Source organism: Electrophorus electricus, chromosome 16 (assembly GCF_013358815.1).
Source record: "Electrophorus electricus isolate fEleEle1 chromosome 16, fEleEle1.pri, whole genome shotgun sequence".
NCBI lineage: Eukaryota > Metazoa > Chordata > Actinopteri > Gymnotiformes > Gymnotidae > Electrophorus > Electrophorus electricus.
Window position 1 is genome coordinate 5,392,088 of NC_049550.1, and position 20,061 is coordinate 5,412,148.

The 20,061-nt window shown below is 37.4% G+C and overlaps 1 protein-coding gene across 2 annotated transcripts in view; it reads right to left on the reverse strand.

Moving 5' to 3' along the window:
- Window positions 1–17,803: 17,803 nt before the first annotated feature.
- The window catches only part of mad1l1 (mitotic arrest deficient 1 like 1), a 56,128-nt gene continuing 53,870 nt past the window's right edge, over window positions 17,804–20,061 (reverse strand). For both annotated transcript variants that reach the window (XM_027006178.2, XM_035535042.1), the window contains one exon: window positions 17,804–18,395. In XM_027006178.2, the coding sequence (XP_026861979.2) occupies window positions 18,234–18,395 (162 nt within the window). In that variant the 3' untranslated portion in view covers window positions 17,804–18,233. The remainder of the gene's footprint in view (window positions 18,396–20,061) is intronic.

A 20,061-nucleotide genomic window follows, 5' to 3' on the forward strand; every position in this document is an offset into this window, starting at 1 on the left:
ATCAATTGGTTTATATATATATATATATATATATATATATATATATATATATATATATATATATATATATATATATATATATATATATATATATATAGATAGATAGACATTTGATCATTTGATGTGCAAGACTTGGCAGTACAGAGCCTAAAAGATTTATGTCTTTGTGTTTCTAATGATTTAGATGTTACAAGCACCTAGTGGGTGGAAATTCAATGTCATTGTTTTACAATAAACCTAACCCCCATAACACCTGTTAATGAAACCTGATAATGCTGTATGTGTGACTTAGATGGAATTATTGTTGCCACTGCTTTTAAGATGATTGTAATTGAGGATGAGCATTTGCAGTTAAATCAGGGTTATTTCCCTTCAGAATGTTCTGTGAGGAAAAATCATAATCATCATCACCGTGGGTGGCAGGCCTTATAACTGTGATACTTTTTTATGTACAGTTCTGGAATACAAAGTTATTTCTACATTGTACTGTCCCTGACCTCTATTCTATGAACCGTAATATATAAGAAAGTTCTATGCTCTAGAGCTACACTTGAGTTGTTTAAAACTGACCAACTCCACTGCATAATGCTGTATTTCCAAGACAGATATTCAGGAAAAGGACTACAGCATGGAGGACATTTGTAGATAATGTTTAAATCATGAGATTTTGCTTAAACAGCCTTAACAATTTAGCCTTTTTTTTTTCTTTTTGTTGATGTATCTTATCAGTGTGTACCTTAAGGCTCTCTCTTTAAAAATGGACATATTTCCCTAATCCACTCATCTTCACATTTTTATGAAGTAGTTCTTTCATGCTCAGTAAATCTCAAGTCTAAAATTGCAAACTGTAGCACTACTGTGTTTCCATGGACATTAATAGGAAAATGTTTGACTTGGATATGTATTTCTAAAAGCCTGGGCTGATTTCATGTACGACTTGTACAGTGGAAGAGATGTATCCCAAAGGGCTTTGTGGTCAGATGGAAATTTCAATGAGCACAATAAAAAAAAACCATTTATTTCTTAGTTAATAAAAGTTATTTTCAATATGAAATGCAACAAATTTAGTAGTCCCCACGTGGGTTTGGACTGTTTTTAAATTAAAATGTTTTGCAATTTGGTGTCACTTTCTTGTTCAAAACAGCCCATCACAGTGTCTCCTAGTCCTGCTCTTGGAGTATCCTGTGCAATCTCATGAGCAATTTATGGATGAGATCATATACTGAGGCAGATGTGCTTCAGATGGAAAAACAATGCAGTTTGCATAGTAGGTGTCCTCCAGGACCAGGCTTGGGACCACACCACCCTGCAGGGTAGAAAACTAGTTGCCCTGCATACCTTTGCCCTAATCTGTAATCTGATACTGACACTGTTGTAATCAAGATACTACTCACTGTACAATTACAGTGTCAAGAGGATTATTAGAACAATCTCATATTTGACACAAGTTTGGGATGAGAATGCTGATAATCTCTCCATTGTTGCCGCCAGAGCAACTCCAGCCAGCCGCAGGGAATGGAGAAACTGCTAAAAATCACTTGCTGGAGTTTTGTTTTATTTATTTATTTTCCTGCCTTTTGATTCCAGTGTGAGACCTACGGTAGGCCTGTCCTGAGGTTCTGGTAAAGCCTGTGCTCTTTGCCTGCTGGCAATACGGCATGGAGGTGATACTGCGCTGGGCAGCTTGATCTGACGGTTGGAGTTGTACTTCCTCCCCCCCTAGCGCCACACAACAAGCCACAGATGAAGGAATGGACAGTAGTCAAAAGGAGGGAAAGAGAGTGTGGCTCCTACATCAGTCCTTTTTGAACAGAGCTGTATCATAGGCAGAGCTTTTTCTTTGCCATTTACCCTAGTGCTACAGTTCTTTGGTTCGTTGGCAGATTATGTTCTCTCAGCAAATTAAGGGTGAATCACACTTTCTTATCCTTTTTCTCATGCATGCCACATATGAGTAAACTCCACTGTAGGAATGGAAAATAACTGGTTCCTCTACTGACACCATCAAGTGGCTGAGTCTGAAGAGACATTTTAAGACTGTCAGCAACATATTATAATAGTATGCTGCTGGCCTGTATGGTGAATTCAATAATTAGGACTTGCTGTTGGTATTTCACTGTTTTATAGTTTACTTCAGCTCAAGTTTCTGGCAAATTGAACTCAACCAGAACCAACATAATGATAAAGAAGATCCTGTAACAAACAGACAAGATGGAGAGTTTTTAGGGATTTAATATTTGCAACCAGTTTCAAACATGCTGAATACAGTAATCTAGAAATCCATTTTAAACAAAAATCATAATTTGTTGTTGTTGTTGTTATGGCATTGTAAGCATTTTCCTCCTTCTGAACCTTATGTAAAAACTAGAGCACAACACCATCATCCAAGTAGTGTCCAGTCAACAGTGGTCCTTTGGACAGAAAATGAAGGGCTACAAGCTATAACTGTACACACACATAGTGCACATGCATTTCTAATAAAGTGGTCTGTGAGAGTATGCAAAAATCTGGATTATTTGAGAGAATCCAGCAAGTTAAGACATGGTATCAAGAAATAGATAAATTGTAAAATATTTAATACAAAAATGAGATTGTTAAAAATGAATAGTTGCACACTATTTTAAACTAAATCAAATAACATTAAAGACTAAATAATTACTAAAGTTAACAAGTGAGTTCTGAATAGAGAGTGCCTTATTAAAAGACATGCTGAATGTGTTTTTAGATGATTAAAAAAATAAAACTCCTTCAATGGCCCAATTAAGCCATAATTACCAAATTCTGGAGTTGTTTCTTTCTTTCTTTCTTTCTTTCTTTTTGTAGTTGCTGTTTACAATTCATCTGGGTCATGTTTCCAACATCATCACAGTGTTAATATCATCTTAATGAGAAACAAAGTGTTCAGTGTAATACTTGCTCTATCATTTAAAGATGATCTTTGTTTTACTTGGATGCTTTTGGGAGACGCTGCCCTGATTTGTTGCCCTTTGCCTTTTTGTCTACTAGACGCTGGAGTGACACCCATGTTTAGAAAGAGAAGTTATTCTGCCTGCTCATTACTGATACTGTATAGGATTCTTACCTTGAAATTAACATTGTAAATATATCCAAATACATATATACAAAGTACATTTAAGGCAAAAATATCATTCTGAAAGCTCAACATAGGCTGATGCAGTGTGGTGACAACATGATTGTCTCAGTTACTAAATGTTCCTGGTGACAGTGTCTGATTGTCTCCTTGCTGTTATCAGGAATGAAGTATGTACCAATAGTTCTTAATCTGTTGTGAACTGGCATACTGATGGGATTAAGCCGACGAACAGGTGGTCTGTCTTGGCTACTGAATGGTGACTGAAATTGGCCACTATTTATACAGTTTTAAAATTACGATATCAGTGCCCAGCAGTGTTTTATGCCATGTCTGGTTCAGAGTAAGAGGTGTAATATGTGGGAGGCAAAGCAGCAAGGCACTTTTTTTCACAGCCAAAGTCATAACAGACAGAATGACCTAGCATACAGCAGTCAGAGTGAACACACGGAAAACTGGGATTGGACAGGAGAACAAGGCACACATTATATATATATATATATATATATATATATATATATATATATATATATATAGAGAGAGAGAGAGAGAGAGAGAGAGAGAGTCTTAATGAGTCCATAAACAAGAAACATATGCAGGGGATAGAGAGCAGGAAGTACTGGGGAGGAGCCAACAAGAATCTGCACCAATCAGAAATGAGTGCAGTCTTTTAGGGTGGAGGCTCCCTCACAAGAGGATAATGACAGTTGCTTTCATCTTATTTTAAAGCTGAATTTCATCACTTCCTTCCTTACTGAATTTTTGTTTGGTTTTTTTTTTTACCCAAATCAATTATAGAATAAATGTAATCAGCTCACATTTTGCAAAATTATTTATATTTCTCCAATAGGACAGACATAAAATGAAAAAAAAAACCTAGAAACTGAATACATGTGAAGGTTGAATGAGTTGGTAATTTAGATTCATAGCATTTTTGTTTCTTTCCCAGTATTACCATCTCTCATTTACAATACATACTTCAACACCTTGTCAAGACAGCACCCAGCTGCACCCAGCTGCTTCATATGAATAAGGAACAGAAATAAGTGTGGCATATGAAATAGTCTGATAATATATCAATTAGTTAGAATTCAAATCCAATAATGTATGTTCACTGTAAGATAATTAATTTCACAGAAGCAATAACCTACTAAAGGTGGAAAATACTGTGCTTTTAAGTGGATTTTTAATTCACAAAAAGAATATGATTTGCTTCTGTTTAAGGTGCTATTTCCTAAAATGTTCTATTGTTAATGAAAAAAAAAAAGAATATGATTTGTTTCTGGTTAAGGTACTATTTCCTACAAAATGTGTTATTACATAAAAATGAGTTTTTGAAGTAACCTAAAACATCTTACAGGAAAGGAGGTCATGTAGTCAGAGCTCCCACTAAGATAGTAACATTTTTTTAACAAGAACAGCAGTGTCAACAATCATAGTGGTACATGTCAAACAAGGAAAAAACACCTCAGAAAAGAGGAACAGTGGTTGCACAACAGTTTCTTTCTTTATAGCTTAGATCTGTGGTCTACTCATTTTGAGATGTCATGAAGTTATTGCTGAGCTACCTGCCAGATAGAGGTTTTCATTGGGTTAAGCTTGCTCTTGCATCTTAGATTTCCTAGTGTATTTTCTTAGTAGTGTGATTATAGCAACAGTATCTTATTTGTGTATTCGTTTCTGGGATAAAAGTTGCACTTATGCCTTAAATGGCAGGTTACATTTCACATTTTAAGACATATGGAATACCATGACCATTCCCTTCCTTATTACTCTGTGTTCTAGTTGTTTCATCACATTAGTTTCTTGCTGTATCCACTGAAGTAGGGTTGTTGTTATTTTGTTAAAGAGAAAAAGTTTTAAAAATCTTTTTTTAAAGCTTCATTGTTCACATAAAAAAACACTTCCTCTCAAACTCACGATGCACAAATAATGAGAAGCAATATTTTTCAGAATGTAAAAATATGTAAAACATTTAACATATTTTTTTTTTTTTTGCTGTATAATATGAAAAAAATCCAAATTTGACTTACAGATATTGCTTTATTGTTATAGTTATTATATAAACCTGGAAATGATTGGTGGACCTTGGAAGAGGTTTGCATTGTTTGTTCAAGTTTTTTTAATTTGTTATATGCATCAATATTGAACTATGTGCTGCATTTTAAACAAAAAAAAAAAAAACTTTGGAATTGAATTTTAGATGTTTTCACCCACCCATAATTTTATTGATGCTCCAATGGTCTATTACTGCAGAATCTTACATTATTATTATTATTATTATTATTATTATTATTATTATTATTATTGTTATTATTGTTAATAATAATAATAATAATAATAACAATAATAGTAGTAGTAGTAGTAGTAGTAATCTGATCCTCTACATCTGAGGTATTTACACAAACTAGAATGCAGATGTGTTATGGTTTGGATTAGTATGGAATATGGTTTGGAATAGCATTTCCCCTTTTCATCCATTCTAAGGATTATGCCCATCTATGCTAAAACTGTAATGCAAATAGCCACAAGCACTTTCTACTTGTACAAACCACCCCCCATAAACATTGCATAACTTAATAGCTGTTGTAAAATGTTTTTTGCAAAATGTTCATGAGTACTACAGAATAAAAATCCAAGGGGTAATATATTCCCCTGTGATGCTTTCAGCACTTATCCACTACACTTACAACTATCTTAAGGATATAGGTTCACCTTCAAAAGTGTGGCCTTATCAAAGAGATAAGATGAGCCAGTGGGTGGGAGAAAGACAGAGAAAGAGAAAGAGAGAACAAGAGAACAAAAACATAATGTTTAGAAAGAAAAATCTCTCATAACAGCCTGGGGATGTCGAGCTGCATCACATCTAGATTTTAACTTGGCATTTGCAGGAATTGTGAACCTGGGGGTCCACATATGCTTTATGGTTCATTTAGAAGTCTTAAAGTACTCCTTAAGGTAAGCAGTGTCTTCTCACTGAATTGTACAAAAAGCAAAGTCATTACTGTATACAAAAGTCATTATTGTATTCAAAAGTAATTACTGTATTCAAAAGCCATTACTGTATACAAATGCATTTATGCACCTTTAGAAAATGGCACTAAAATGCTTCAAGCTATTCAGTTACTTTTTAAATGATTGACTAAAACATATTTTTTGTTTTTGTTATGCAAATTTGAATGATATTTTCTCAGATATTACATGACACATAGTTCTTCTCATTGCCAGTATTTCATACATTAAAATTGATAAACATCAATTCCCACAATTCACCTCTCCATTCTGACACATATCAGAGACCAGCTAAATAACATCTGTTAATGTCTGAAAAAAAAAGAGTATTCTGATTCCTTGAGTCTGGAAAATAATGAGCATTTGGATTCCTTTGCACCTTCACCGAATTCAGTAGCACTACAAGACATTGTGTTGTCTTTACTCTGCTAACAGTACAGCAGCAGCTCTTCCACTTCCTGGTCAGGATTTCCAACCTTTCCACCATTTTTGGAGTTATTTCACTCCAAGGTACAAAATGATTGTGAAGGCATTTGACATGTGAGGTTACACACTGTTAGGAAAAGTGGACGTCTGCTGATGTGTGTCCAGAAATGCCTTTGTGCTATATAATTTCAAAACTACAGCTATAATTTGGATCAAAATGTTTCTAGTTGTGTTAAAAGATCAAATAGACTAAGAGTAGAACAGTAAGAGCAAAACTGGTCATTTAACTGGGCAGCTGAAGACTAGTGGAAGAAATTTTCACATGCCAAAAATGACTTCACAGAGATTATACACTATCACTTATCGAATGCTACCTGATGTTACCAGACACTTTGTCTGTAGGGGACCTTGTGAAAAGAAATGGGCTCCAGATTAGAAGCTATGTTGGCAGTCTGTGTGTAGAGTCCATAAATCAATTTTAGACTACAAAACCATTGGTGTTAAGATGCAATTGGCTTGAATCATGATGGATAACACTGATAACACTCTTTCCTTGAAACCCAAGTTGGATCAGCAGTTTAAGAACTGAAGAAGAAATTATATCCAACATCCAAAATAGAACTGGATTGGATAGGATTTCATATTACTACAATTTTTTGCAGACTTCTTTATAGTGTACACAGAATTGGCAGATGGATCATGTGGAAAATTGAGATGCTATTTGTTCCCATCAGGGTAGTTTAACATTTTAGGTTATAAGTAAACAAGTTGACCACCTCACTGCCTGGATCTACCTCTTAACATATTCTAAATTAAACCAAACTCATTTGTCAGTTTTTAGAGCTATATCGCATGTAGTTGATGAGGCTTGTAAAAGTGTCAATAATGTGAAAATTATGCACTTTTTTTTTTCAAATTTAGCCATCCCAAGGGTTACTGAGACTGCATTTTTAGCAGTGCTAGAAACAAACTTGGCCCAGGTTGGAATCATGGCCCTGATAAGATGGGAAGCTAAAGGAAGAGACCTCACAACAGAAACCTGCTTGACTTTGCCTCCAATGACTTTATTACTCCAAGTACCTTCAAGGTGTGTGAGGGCTGGAGGTATAGTCCACTTTTTAAAGATGCTTGGAACAAAATCTTTTTAAAGATGTGGAACAACCCCTGGCATAGAGGGCCCAGTACTGGGAGATGACTTAGCAAACTCTGTGCAGTCCAAGGGGCGAGGCTTCTGAATGGTGCCCACACAATTGCAATAAGGCAATGCAGTATAACCTGTGCTAAGTGCATATGCTTTGGGTGGAGGACAGTTAAAATGGCTGACATGCTTCTTCAATGAGGAGCTATTTTATCCCGTGCAACTTAACCCATTTGTGTGTGAATTATTAACAAAATTAGTGTTTTTTGTTTTTCTAACTGGATTTCATCATTTTATTTACTCATTTAGTTTTATATGAAAGATGCTAAAAATATTTTTTTTATATTTTCTATTTCTTATAGAGACACACAGCTGTCCACAGTTGTGTATAACAAGCTTTAATGGTATACATTTTTTAAACACTGCATCACCAGTTCATATGTTCATGTTAAAGTTCTTAATGATACACTAAGGGGCATGAAAAAGATATTAAGATAATATCTATTGAGACGAGACGTGACCAGGAAGTAGTCTCTTTGATCAAGAACATGTTTATTCATAACACAAACAAAACTGAAACCAACACATAAAGAACAGAACAAAAACATACTAAACCACAACAACTTATTGACTAGTGAAACCTGAGGACACTGGTGTGATATGAGACACATGCACACACATGCACACACACACACACACACACACACACACACACACACACACACGCACACACACATACACACACAAAAACAAAAACATGGGGAGGAGTCTAGGAGGGGGGCCATGCTATGACACCTATATCAAATAGAGAACAAGGGCAAGAGGTATTGACAATTTGAATACAGCATAATTAAATTTGCAATAGATGAGCTTGAATTAACTGTCCACAAATCTGGACACCATGCTTGAAATGGTTAAGAACCAATGCATGTAAACATGTCTGCCAAAGATTCAGGGACATGAGCCAACTCTCTGGCAGGACAGATTAAAGAGTCTTGCACAAGCACTGTACTTCAGCTGCCAGAAAATTCCTAAAGAATCCTCACACAGATCAGGATGGTCAACCCAACCCACAGCATCGATGTGTGCAAGACATTTCTTCAGTGATTCTTGCAAACTGGCCCTGGCACATCAGTATGCCAAGGTTGAAGCCCTTAGCAAAACCGGAGCTGCCAGCCAACCCAACATGGACAATATACCAACTGGTAGTCCATGGTCCAGTGTATAGCCTGCTGTCATTCCTAAAATAAAAATAAACTTTTTATTTTGCTGTTATCTTCTTCTCTTATTGTTCTTAAATTAAATGAGGGCCTTAAACATGAAATGGTACAGGACGTTTTTGTATGCAGTTCAAGTCATGTTTTACTTGTCCACAAGCACACAAAAGAATGACCTCAATTACAATTACAAAAAATATATTTTTTTAAAAAAGCAGATTTTTATGATGGTTTTTTAAAAAATGTATACAATGCAGATTAGTGATTTTGAAAAAAATAATAATATTGCTCTCATCGGTGCTCATCAAAAGGCATGTATCAATTATATAGCAGTACAATATCAGTTATTTCACAGCCTTCTTCATATCTTTGTGCAATACAAATAATTCACAAATTTCCCATTAGTGGCTAGTTAATCAGGTTTCTCTACCTGTGTACTTCATTCATCTTGTCCTTGAGTAGTTGAAGGTTGAGCTAATGAGTAAAGTTTGAGAGGAAATTGTGTGGAAGTCTGTCAGTGGCAGGATGTCAGTCAGGAAGGGGCAACATCGCAACCTCCCTGAATTACCAAAACAGTGTGATACCAACACACACACATACACACACACGCACACACAGTGTTATCACAGCACTTAATAGTGACAGTCAGGCTAATTAGTGAGGTTTTAATTTGCTGGGGGTTGATCAGTCTCGAGCTCTCTCCCCAACCTGTCGGGTTTGTGTCTGTGCCTGTACTCACAAGTGTGCTGGAGAAGGTGACACAGCACAGAAGAAAACCATCACTGACGCAGTCTATTCTGGGGACCAAGGGGGATGTCTGAAACTCTAAAATTATATTACATGTACATTTGCAATAAGTAAATAAATATTGGCCAAAATATGTAGTTTCAAATATAGTTGCAAAGATAAAGGATTGACAAATTTAAAATGAATACTCCACCCTAGTAAAATATATGACTGTTTTACCCCACTAAATGAATTTCAAGCAGTATGATCAACACTATCCAGGGCCTTTGTAGCTTTATAACAGACAAATTTTTAAAAAATTTTATATGTATTTTAGGAAGTTCAAAGTACCTAGTAAAATCTACTGTCCACAGCAAGAACCTTTTTGGAAGAGGTGTACCATAAAAGCTTATAATGAGGGCAGCCAATTCATTCAAGCGTGTACAGGCAGGAACAGAGCAATGGCTGGAATGTAGTGTGCAATTAAATGTTCAATTAGACAAGGCAAAAAGAGAATTATTGGTCCATGTGCTTCATTCGCACAGGCTCAGTGTCAGAAACACCTCAGTAGTGAAGTAACATGTGGTGGATGCTATAGTGCAACTGATGAGCCAGGATTTATTCAAATTCAGGACCATCCAAATACCAGTAGGCTGACCTCCCCAATGGGAACATTTACCATCTTTACCAACATTGCATTTACTGTCTTACTCTTTATTCTGCACATCCTTGACAAAATGTCCAATCCGATTAAATTAACCTGCTGTAAAACACAAGTCAGGGGAAATGACACTAATGTAAAATGTTGTCAAGGTTGTAGACAAACAAATCATTCCTCTTAGGTGTGCTGGAGAAGTGAGGCTGGTTTCAAAATTGCCAAGGTCCTGATTGTCTTGTATTCCAACAGAGTCTCTCATATACGCAGCACTGGTTGAGACCTTATACCAAACAGCGAGGCCCAATAACAATCCCCAATTGTTTCTGTCTCTCTCCGGCAGTCAAAGATGCCTGCATTTGGCTGGGTTTGGAAAAAAACACAAAAACAAGCAAACAAATAACAGTCATAAGTTGAGTCATTTAAGGTTGAACGCCAGTCAGCACTATGTGTCAGCTATAAATGAGTTGCCACAACAAGCAATTGGATATATTGGTTTTCTCACAAAACTACAATTCCAAACGTAGTATTTCCAGAGAATTCTACAAAACTCACGAAAACTGCAAAAATAACTGCAAAAATAAGACAAAGGCAAAAGAATTTTAAAAAGTGATTTCTCCAAAACTGCATCACTGAAAAGGCAGGCTGGTTGCAAGATGAAGATTACTGACAGACATAGCTAGACACAAATGGGTAGCTGCAAATCTGCATAAAACTATGGCCTCAAAAAATATTACTTGTTCAGTCAGAATTTTTCAGTCAGAATTCAGTCAGAATTTTTCAGTCAGAATTCAGTCAGAATCTAGTCTCAACAAATACTTGATAAAGAATGGGTTGAGACTGAGTCACACGACTCTCTCAGTCTCAAAAAAAAACAAAAACTCACAACCTGAAGTAAAGAGCACAAAACCTGAACCTTTGAGAAGAAATGGAATAACAGTTTAGCATTCTTTTTTTTTTGCATATAAAGAAATTACATTTGGAGAATGGCAAGAGATGCTTTCCTCCACCTGTTCATCTGTTAATCATAGTAATGGATCCATTATGGCAAGATAAGGGCCCCCTGAACACTGCTGAATGAAATTTAAGCATGGCTACAGACACCAGAACGAAGCCAGTCACCTTCTCCAGTCTTCTAAGTTGCCAGATCAGAACATAGATGAAGCTTCTAGTGAAACTGTGGAGTGCAAAATGTGAAGCAGATTTCCACGTAGCTCTTCCCTCAAAGACTTGCATGCAGCTCTTCTTGAGGGACAACTCAACGTCCCAGTCTTTGACATCAGGAATGTACAGCATTGATGTTAATACATTGTTAGGTGTTTCTGTTATTGCACATAGACAGATGAACTGATCACAAGATGAAATTCAATTAAAATAAACAGTCTACACATGATACCGTATAAAAAAAAGACATTGCAGCAGTGCAAACCCATGGTTTAATGGTTTATTTTCGGAATGCAGTCAGTGCAATATCCAGTATGTAAATGTTTTAAACATTTTATTGTTTCCACATATTAAGTATATTTCTATTGATTATTAAATACTCATAGTTCACAAAAAAAAGCAAACAGAAACAGTCAGATTATAAAAAGTAACAATAGTCTTTAGAACCTCAACAGGTAAGATTATTTCTTGGTGGACTCCGTCTATGGGGGGAAAATAACTTGACTCCCTGCTTTGAACTCATCTCTGATACTGAACATGCTGTTTTATGTGAGGTCCCATGCTAGATTTGAAATTAGGACAAGGAGTGTTCTAAGCAAGCCACAAATATGATGCTGTGCAATCCCATCTGAAAGCTACAGAACGTCTTTGATTTCAGGACAGTCCATTGTACACAAGTGGGAAAATGTACAACACAACCACTAGATCGACTTAGACAGCAGACAAGAAAGGCACTTCTAAGAAAGGGGTAGGCATGGCACTTCTAAAAGGGATTCAATCCCCCCCAGATACAGAACTACAGGAGATTGTGTTTATGGATCAACAATATATAGGGCTTTGCACAAAATGGGCTCTTATGGGACAGTGGGTAGGAAGAATCCCCTAAACCATAACACACAACACTGCAGATACAGTACACTTTATTTTAGCAAGGACATTTCCCACCCACATGTGGCCAGATCAGCACTCTGCTCCATTGATCAAGAAAATGCCAAAGACAAGCAGGTTCATCATATGGCACAGTCTGCCAAAGTTAATCCATTTCATACATGCAGCCCTACTTATTAGCACTGTGTAAGACATAGATGTGAGTACATGATTCCGAGGTGTGGCATGCCCACTTAAATAACTCCATATTGGTATAAAAATCATCTAGGCATACACAGATTCCACCCTACCCAAAAAGGCAAATCAAACCCAAATGTAAGACACCAAGAATCTCTGGCCTATATACACAGCCGCAGCCCTCCTTAGGAGAGAATGCAGAAAGGAGAGAGGGAGAAAGAGAGAGAGAAACTGAGGAGAGAAAGGTTAAATTATTTCAAGAATTGGCATAATTAGTGGGCCAAGGTTGTAGGGGATCTTTTTTTCCTCTCCTCTTACAGCCCACACAAGTTTTCAATGAGGTTTCATGAAATTTGGCAAGTGGACAGTGTTTCTCCAGGTGGGACTACAGGACCAGCATCATCAGTAACTTTGGGTTTTAGACACAAAATGAACTATATCTGCGGTGCTACAGCTTCATATGAAATAAATAAATAAATACATACATGTTTCATTCAAACATATATAGTGTTGCATGGGTTTTTCTTTACTCATCCAGAAAACTAGGATATTTAACTTCCTTTACACATAAAGCCTCAGAACAATAGAAAATTCTTGTTGACACATCAATTAATTCATTAATTGACTGATTTTACCATACTGAAAATATGCAACTATTAAAACTTTAACAGTAACAATTATCTTCAGTTTGCTCCTGTGGAATAAGCCAATGTGTGCTTTATTCAAGAACAACAGAAATGTGATCTTATTCATTAAAGTGTTTCAATTTAACCAGCAATCTCTGACAAGGATAGCTGTTCTTTTCCCATTCTTTGCTTTCAGGGAGCGCATGAATTTTGTATACATCAGGAGCATTTTCCTCTGGGCTGTCAAAACTGACAACTGGTATTATTAAGATCCCTTTTTTTTTTTTTTTTTTTTTCCCTCATGCTTTTATTATGAATGGACAGTGTGATGAAGACTGAATATAGCAACTACACCTGGTCTGGAACCGCCAAACTGGCAGGCAGTGCATGTGTCCTGACCACCAGACTAATGAGCCATTTCTTTGGTCTGGTGGTCAGAGTACACATTTACTGACTTTAAGTCTCAGGATCGAGAGCGGTTGTGGTAGCTGCCCTCAGCCTTTGTCAGATATGTTCTTGTCAAGTACCTGCACCCTGCCAGCTGTCATGAAAATGGTTATATCGATCATGGCTACTGCTAACAGAGATGGCAATGCTTCCATTCACTGAGCTTTAACAAAACTGCATGTATTTCAAAAAGTGAAGTATTAATTGTTGTCATACTACTCTAACATTAGCTCTCCAGATACGTTAATATGGTGCTAAGAACAATTTTAAGAGAACTAAATATGCTTAGCTGCCTAAAGGTTTGAGAGATGCTTATTTCAAAAAAATTGTTTTTAGCTTTTTAGCAGTATGTCTGTCAAGGAACAAGGAAAATTATGCTTAATTTTGAAAGTTAATCCTTCATAGAAAGGTTCTGTCAGCCTGGTAAAAAATTATGCTGAATCTTACAGGCTCTTAGTATACTTTCAGTTCTACTGGAACCAATAATGCTGCAGCATCAACACCAGTCTCAAATGCTTCATTGCAACTGAACTTAGAAATTATTTCTATATCATTCGCTACTAATCATAATGCAAATTTTCTCACCATTTGCAAAAATTACCTTAAAAGCCTTTTTGGGTGAGCATTTCACCCACATATTGGATTCACAGCAGTTGCCTGTTTTGACCAGTAGTGACAAAAATGTTCTTGCTGGGAAAACCTCTCATTTCCCAAGGACCCTGCTTTGCTGTATTCTGGTCGTACATGAGTAGGCAAGACCTCTCTCTAGACATCAGTATTCATTCTGTTGCTTCCTACACTCATATGATCAGTACAGTAACTCAAGTATTTTCCAAGAATGGGTGTACATTATAGTACCTTACATTTTTTGGCATTTAGTTGACACTTTTATCCAAATCAACTTACAATTATGACTGAATACAAGTAGGGCAATTGAGAGTTAATGGCCTTGCTCAGGGGCCCAACAATGGCAACTTGGTAGTGCTTGAACTGGCAACCTTCTGATTACAAGTGGAGTACATTAACCACTGAGCTGCCACTCTACCTGTGAGCTACCACTACCTCCACCTCTACCTCTACCTGTTCATGGCTGTTCTTTAGAATTTGTTTTCTCTCCTGTTTCTCATCTGTGCAAAGCACTCTGTTCCAGAACTGATTAGATTTGTTTAGGTACTTTTTTTGCATCCCATCCTGATCTGAAAGACTTTTGCTTGTTCTCTGATGCCCTAAAAACAATGACTGCACAAAATGATGAAAATATTATAATCAGATCAGTACTCCAAAAACTTTCATCAAACAAGTTTCCAACAAAACAGCTGGCTTATGCTACAATATGCAGAGTAGGATCCTGGTTAAACAACAAAGTTGCAAAACACTGTTAAAGAAGACAATCCTATTTTTCTTTGGAAGAAACAAAAGCTGAGGGTGATTCAATATGGCAAAGCAATAAAGCCTGTAGGAGGGGAATGAAGGAAGGGGAAAAGAGATCAAAAGAAATGACAGGATGGAAGAGAAGAGTGAAGGATGAACAAAACTCCTTCTGGGCTTCTGTAATCATTTTAGGGGCCTCCAACTCCACTCCTAACTTCTTCTGGAACATTACGATAGGGCTAGCTGGGGTTATGAGAACTAATGTGATAGCTAACACACAAACACACATACACACACACACAGGAAAAGTGATACACCCACAAGTTTGAATGTTTTGGGTCAGAAGGGAAAAGTGGGAGAAAATAAAGAGAAAGGAGAGTGTGTGCGTTTGTGTGGGGAAGCAGGTGCTGGGTTTATGATAGCTAATGTGATCAGGGGTATTGTTATCTAGTTGGGAGACATTTTCAGGGTGCCTCAAAGGGATCATAGAGAGGCACTTCTCAAATCTAGTCCTGGGCACCACTTTCTTGCACTAACACAAATAACCAACTCATTAGGGATGCTAGACCAGAGAAATCACTGAACCTCAGGCAAACGCAACTCCAGGACTGGATTTAAGAAACTGTAGTACGTAGACTCAAACCTAATTCAGATTTATCGGTATAAGAGATATAAAAGGAAAAAGAAACTGAACGAAGTGAAGAAATAAAAACAAACAAAATAAATATATTTATTTGACAGGTTTTTGAAAGAACATTACTATTTATCTAAACAAAATCTCCAAAATCCCCTACGGTCAACCACTCCACTCTTCCAATTTTTAACAGTCTTGCGCCCAGTCTGACGGACAGCAGTCATGTTGCTCTAGATGGCCTCTGTCTCGGGCGCTCTCGTTGCTAGCCGCCGGCGCAGGTTGTGCCGTCTCACTCGATAGTCTGAAATGCCAAAGTGCGTGGGGGAGCAGATAGCGCACACAATAGAGTGCTATCTCCAACCTCATCTCCACTACAGTCACGCCGCTCTCCAAGGCTCTGACACCACATCTACCGCGTAGCGGCGGCAGGCGATAAGGCAGCAAACTTAGCCTGGCCGTGCCACCCGCGCTGCTCCAAGACCGCCTCAATTTGAGCCGTCATTACACCCCAAGTGCCGTCTTTGCCAAGCTCAGTATCACTGTGAATATCACTTGGGGCTCATGAGGCAGACTTGGACAAGCAAGAAAGACCTTTTCTGCCATGCATGATCATTTCGCCGGGGAACAACCATCAAATGATATTTTTATTCATTTGTATCGTGTCATTAGGAATATTCTTGTCTTAGTCTCTTCATTATTTCCTGATAAAATGGGGGTGTGTCTGGGTTGTAGGTTTAGTTGGTCCACATGCAAAAGTTGTGTATGGGTGCAAACACATCAAATATTTAAGATCTTTATTCATTCACTACTTTTTCATTAACACGGGGCATCCAAAGCCTCAGATCATGAATTATATAACACCAAGTCATGAAAAACAAAGAGTTCATTGAAATGTATGAACTGTGATTGCATTTGAGAATGTGAATGAAGGAAGAAAAAAAAAAAAATTCTTAAGTGAGGAAAGGCTTATGAGCAAAGTAGTTTTCCAGAACTCATCTTCCACTGACCAAACGTTCACCAGACAGCATATGGCATCCGCATAACTGCTCAAAAGCACAAGCTGTTATGATTTAGGAGGGGTTTCATATTTGCTGATATTGCTGTAAATTGCTAACAGTCAATGTGGGAGTCTGGTACAGCATAGCTGCCTTTCTTATACGAGAAATGTCTAATTAGGCATTGTGTAGAATTACAAGCCTGACCATAACAAAATCCTTAATTTTATTACTTTCCGGTGCTAAAGAAAGGTGGCAATTAAAACTTCTATTGTGCATATAATCTTTAGCCGCTACAATACTAGAACACGTGCATCTTGCTTTGACAAGAACATTTATAGCCATTTCCTGAATTGTTTTTGGCACGGCATGTTGAGCTTCCAGGACTTATAAATAAATTTTACAAAACCAAGACGTTTTGACAGACTATTAAAGAGTAGGAAAAAACTATTAAAGTAATGAGATGAATAACATTTGAAAATTGAATCTTTAAGCAACAATTTCTTAGGAAATTACAAAAGGGGAGAAATTATTCTGTAATCTAAACGCTTCCGTTATCAATGTCCAGCTGTGCTTTTGTGATGCTACAGACTGCAAATCTGCAGCTGAAAAATATCATCAATATTAGTATCAGAGGCAACCCCATTAGCCACACATATCCACATACAGGCCTACATTAGAAATATCCATATCCAGAGTGTTTTCACAACTCAAATTGGTCTCTAAGGACACTAGATACTAGAAAAGATGTGATTGACGTATCTCTAACACTAAAGCAGCTGATTCGGCCAGTGCCCCTTCGCTGATGAGCAGACTGTGTGAATTAGTCGAGCGTGGTGTAGGAGAAGCAAACCTGATTTCCTCGTCACGGTCAGCAGGGGGAGGAGACCTGTGTCTAGAGATTGCCGGTACTGCCTCGTGATGTGGTGAGACCGGAAAGCGCATTCTGCAGCCATCGTTAAGTACTGAGGAGCATGCGGCAGGAATGATTAACGCCAATACCAGTACTTCAGTACCAGTAATGAAGATAAACAGCGATAACAGCACTTACGTAACAGCACAGAAGATTTAGCAAATCATGCTTACTTTTTGATAGGATGCTAACATCTGAAACTTTATGGAAATCTTGCCTGACAATTTCTCCACAAATCTCACACTATTTGGTTGAGAAACATTTTTAGAGAAATGTGTATAACCATACAGATAATGCACACTGTAATATTTAAAGCTGTAATATTTCTTTATTTTTCAGTTTGATGGCTTCAGTTCAAAAGTTTGCAGTTTTGAGTTTTATTTTGTTTTAGGTGCCTTTTATAGGTAGTTGTCTGGTGCACAATTTCTTCTGGTATTATTGTTGTGGTAGATAAAAGGATGTTCTTAATTACAAAGCTGGATACATTTAAAAACAATTTTAATCAGTGAAGAAAAAAACCAACAAAAAACAAACCCACAAAAATGTAACATGTAAAAAAAAATTAACGTGAGCCCCCCCCCCCCCAAATGCCATGACTTATGGCATATATACATTTATCATATTTGATGAGTGCGTTTTTGTTTAAAAGCCAAAAAGTCTCCTACTGATAGTGCATGTGTATGGCCTCTATGGTGTGTATGAGTCTTCATTGGGCCATCTGTCCAAAGTCGTGACAACAGGGTTACGGGAGGGTCAGGCGACAGTTTGCCGGCTGAACAGATCAAGAGTGACAGCGCTGAGGAAAACTGGAATACTCTTCTGGTGGAAGAGGTGCAGGTCCACCAACTCTGTCAGTGTGCGGGAGAAGTCGGTCTCTAGCAGTTGCATGTTTCCACTGCCGACTGGTCCACTGGACTATAGAGAGAGAGACAGATTGAGAGTGAGAGAAAGAATGAGAGCGAGGGGAAAAAATGACAGGGAGAAATCATTTTAGATCATGATGGAGCTTGAATACCGTAAGGCTGAAAACACAGCAGGTGGATCTTGTACTTCCTGCCTGCTCAGTGTAGTATGAAGTGACCAATAAGTTTTGTTGGTAAGAACATAAAGTCCTTACCTGTCTCTCTTTGCTAAAGAATCCCTAAGAACTACGAAAGGAAGTTGAGTTTAAAAAAAACAAACGGGGCCCATCACATCAAGAGCCCTGTGATAGATTCCTGCTAAGCCATGTCACTGCGTGAGAGGCCATGTGGTATCACGTTGCATTTTTCTTCTCTAAATCCCATTTAAGGAAAGGTCAAACGAGCCCCCTCCACCTATGCCTCAAATACACCCACACACACCTCAGAGAGGGATTTATTTAAATTGTGACCTTATCAATGTTTGTTTGCATATTCACCACCTCAGAAACATGTTACAAATAGTATTTGACCTTTTTAGTTAACATGGGGGTTTTGTTGACTTTGAAATCTGCGTCTCGTCAACACAGCTCGTCAGAAGTGATGAAATGCTTCATTGTGTGCGTGCAAACTGAACATCTGAGACACAAAAAGAGCAAACCAAACAACTTAGTAAATGAACGACATCAAACCTGTCAGTAAACAATTTGTGTTAAAGAGTTAAAAGCTCCCATAGTTCTACACTTGAGTAGCACTAAGAATAAAATTCTGCAGTTTGTTGACATCATTTGCAAGACAGAGTCAGCTAATATTAACCAACATATGTATTTTATTCCAAAAACACAAACATATTTACATTGTTGGTGCTCATGGATGTAAACAACTAGAAAACAGTTTAAATTTTCCAAATCCTTACAACTCCCCCACCCTCCCCAAAAAGCAATAAAACCTCTAAATAAAACAAAAAACAACTAACCAGAACACCAGAGGCAGACCCTAACAAATGATCTCGCTTCAACATTATGTGCTTTAATCCCCAAGACTGTACAAACCTCCACAATTACCCAATGTAATAGAATAACACTAGCCTAGCATACCAGAGCAACACCACACATACTTTGTAATTCAGTTCCATTTCAGGAGTAGTGAGTTTGTGCACCATGTGAAGCTTGGAGAATGGAACTTCAGGAGAGGATGTCACAACATCACCAGAGAGTTGGAGGTGTGTGAAGAGCTGTAATTGGCTGTTAAATTAGTTTCATCTACTGATTAGGCAAACTTGTAATTAGCCAACTGCTCCTTGCTAATATTAACTGACATCATGCCTTAAACTCAGGGTGCAAAACACACACACACACACACACACACACACACACACACACACACACACGAAAAGAAGCTTTAAACTGCACCACAACCACAGAATCCATGCACAAACAGAAATAAAACGTTGGCAAAAAGAAAATTAACGAGCAAAGCTAAAATGCCTAACTCACTACTACCACACATGTAAGAAAACAAGGCAAATCATGAAGTACAAAATGCACAATCTTCTTTCAGTTTTCTAACTTGACATATTGTGAAGCTGCTCTTAGTAAAATGCCTTGGAGACTGCAGATCTATGAGACAGCCTTAACCACAGATGACTGCAATGCATGTCCAATTGCTTTAAAATGGGCTCC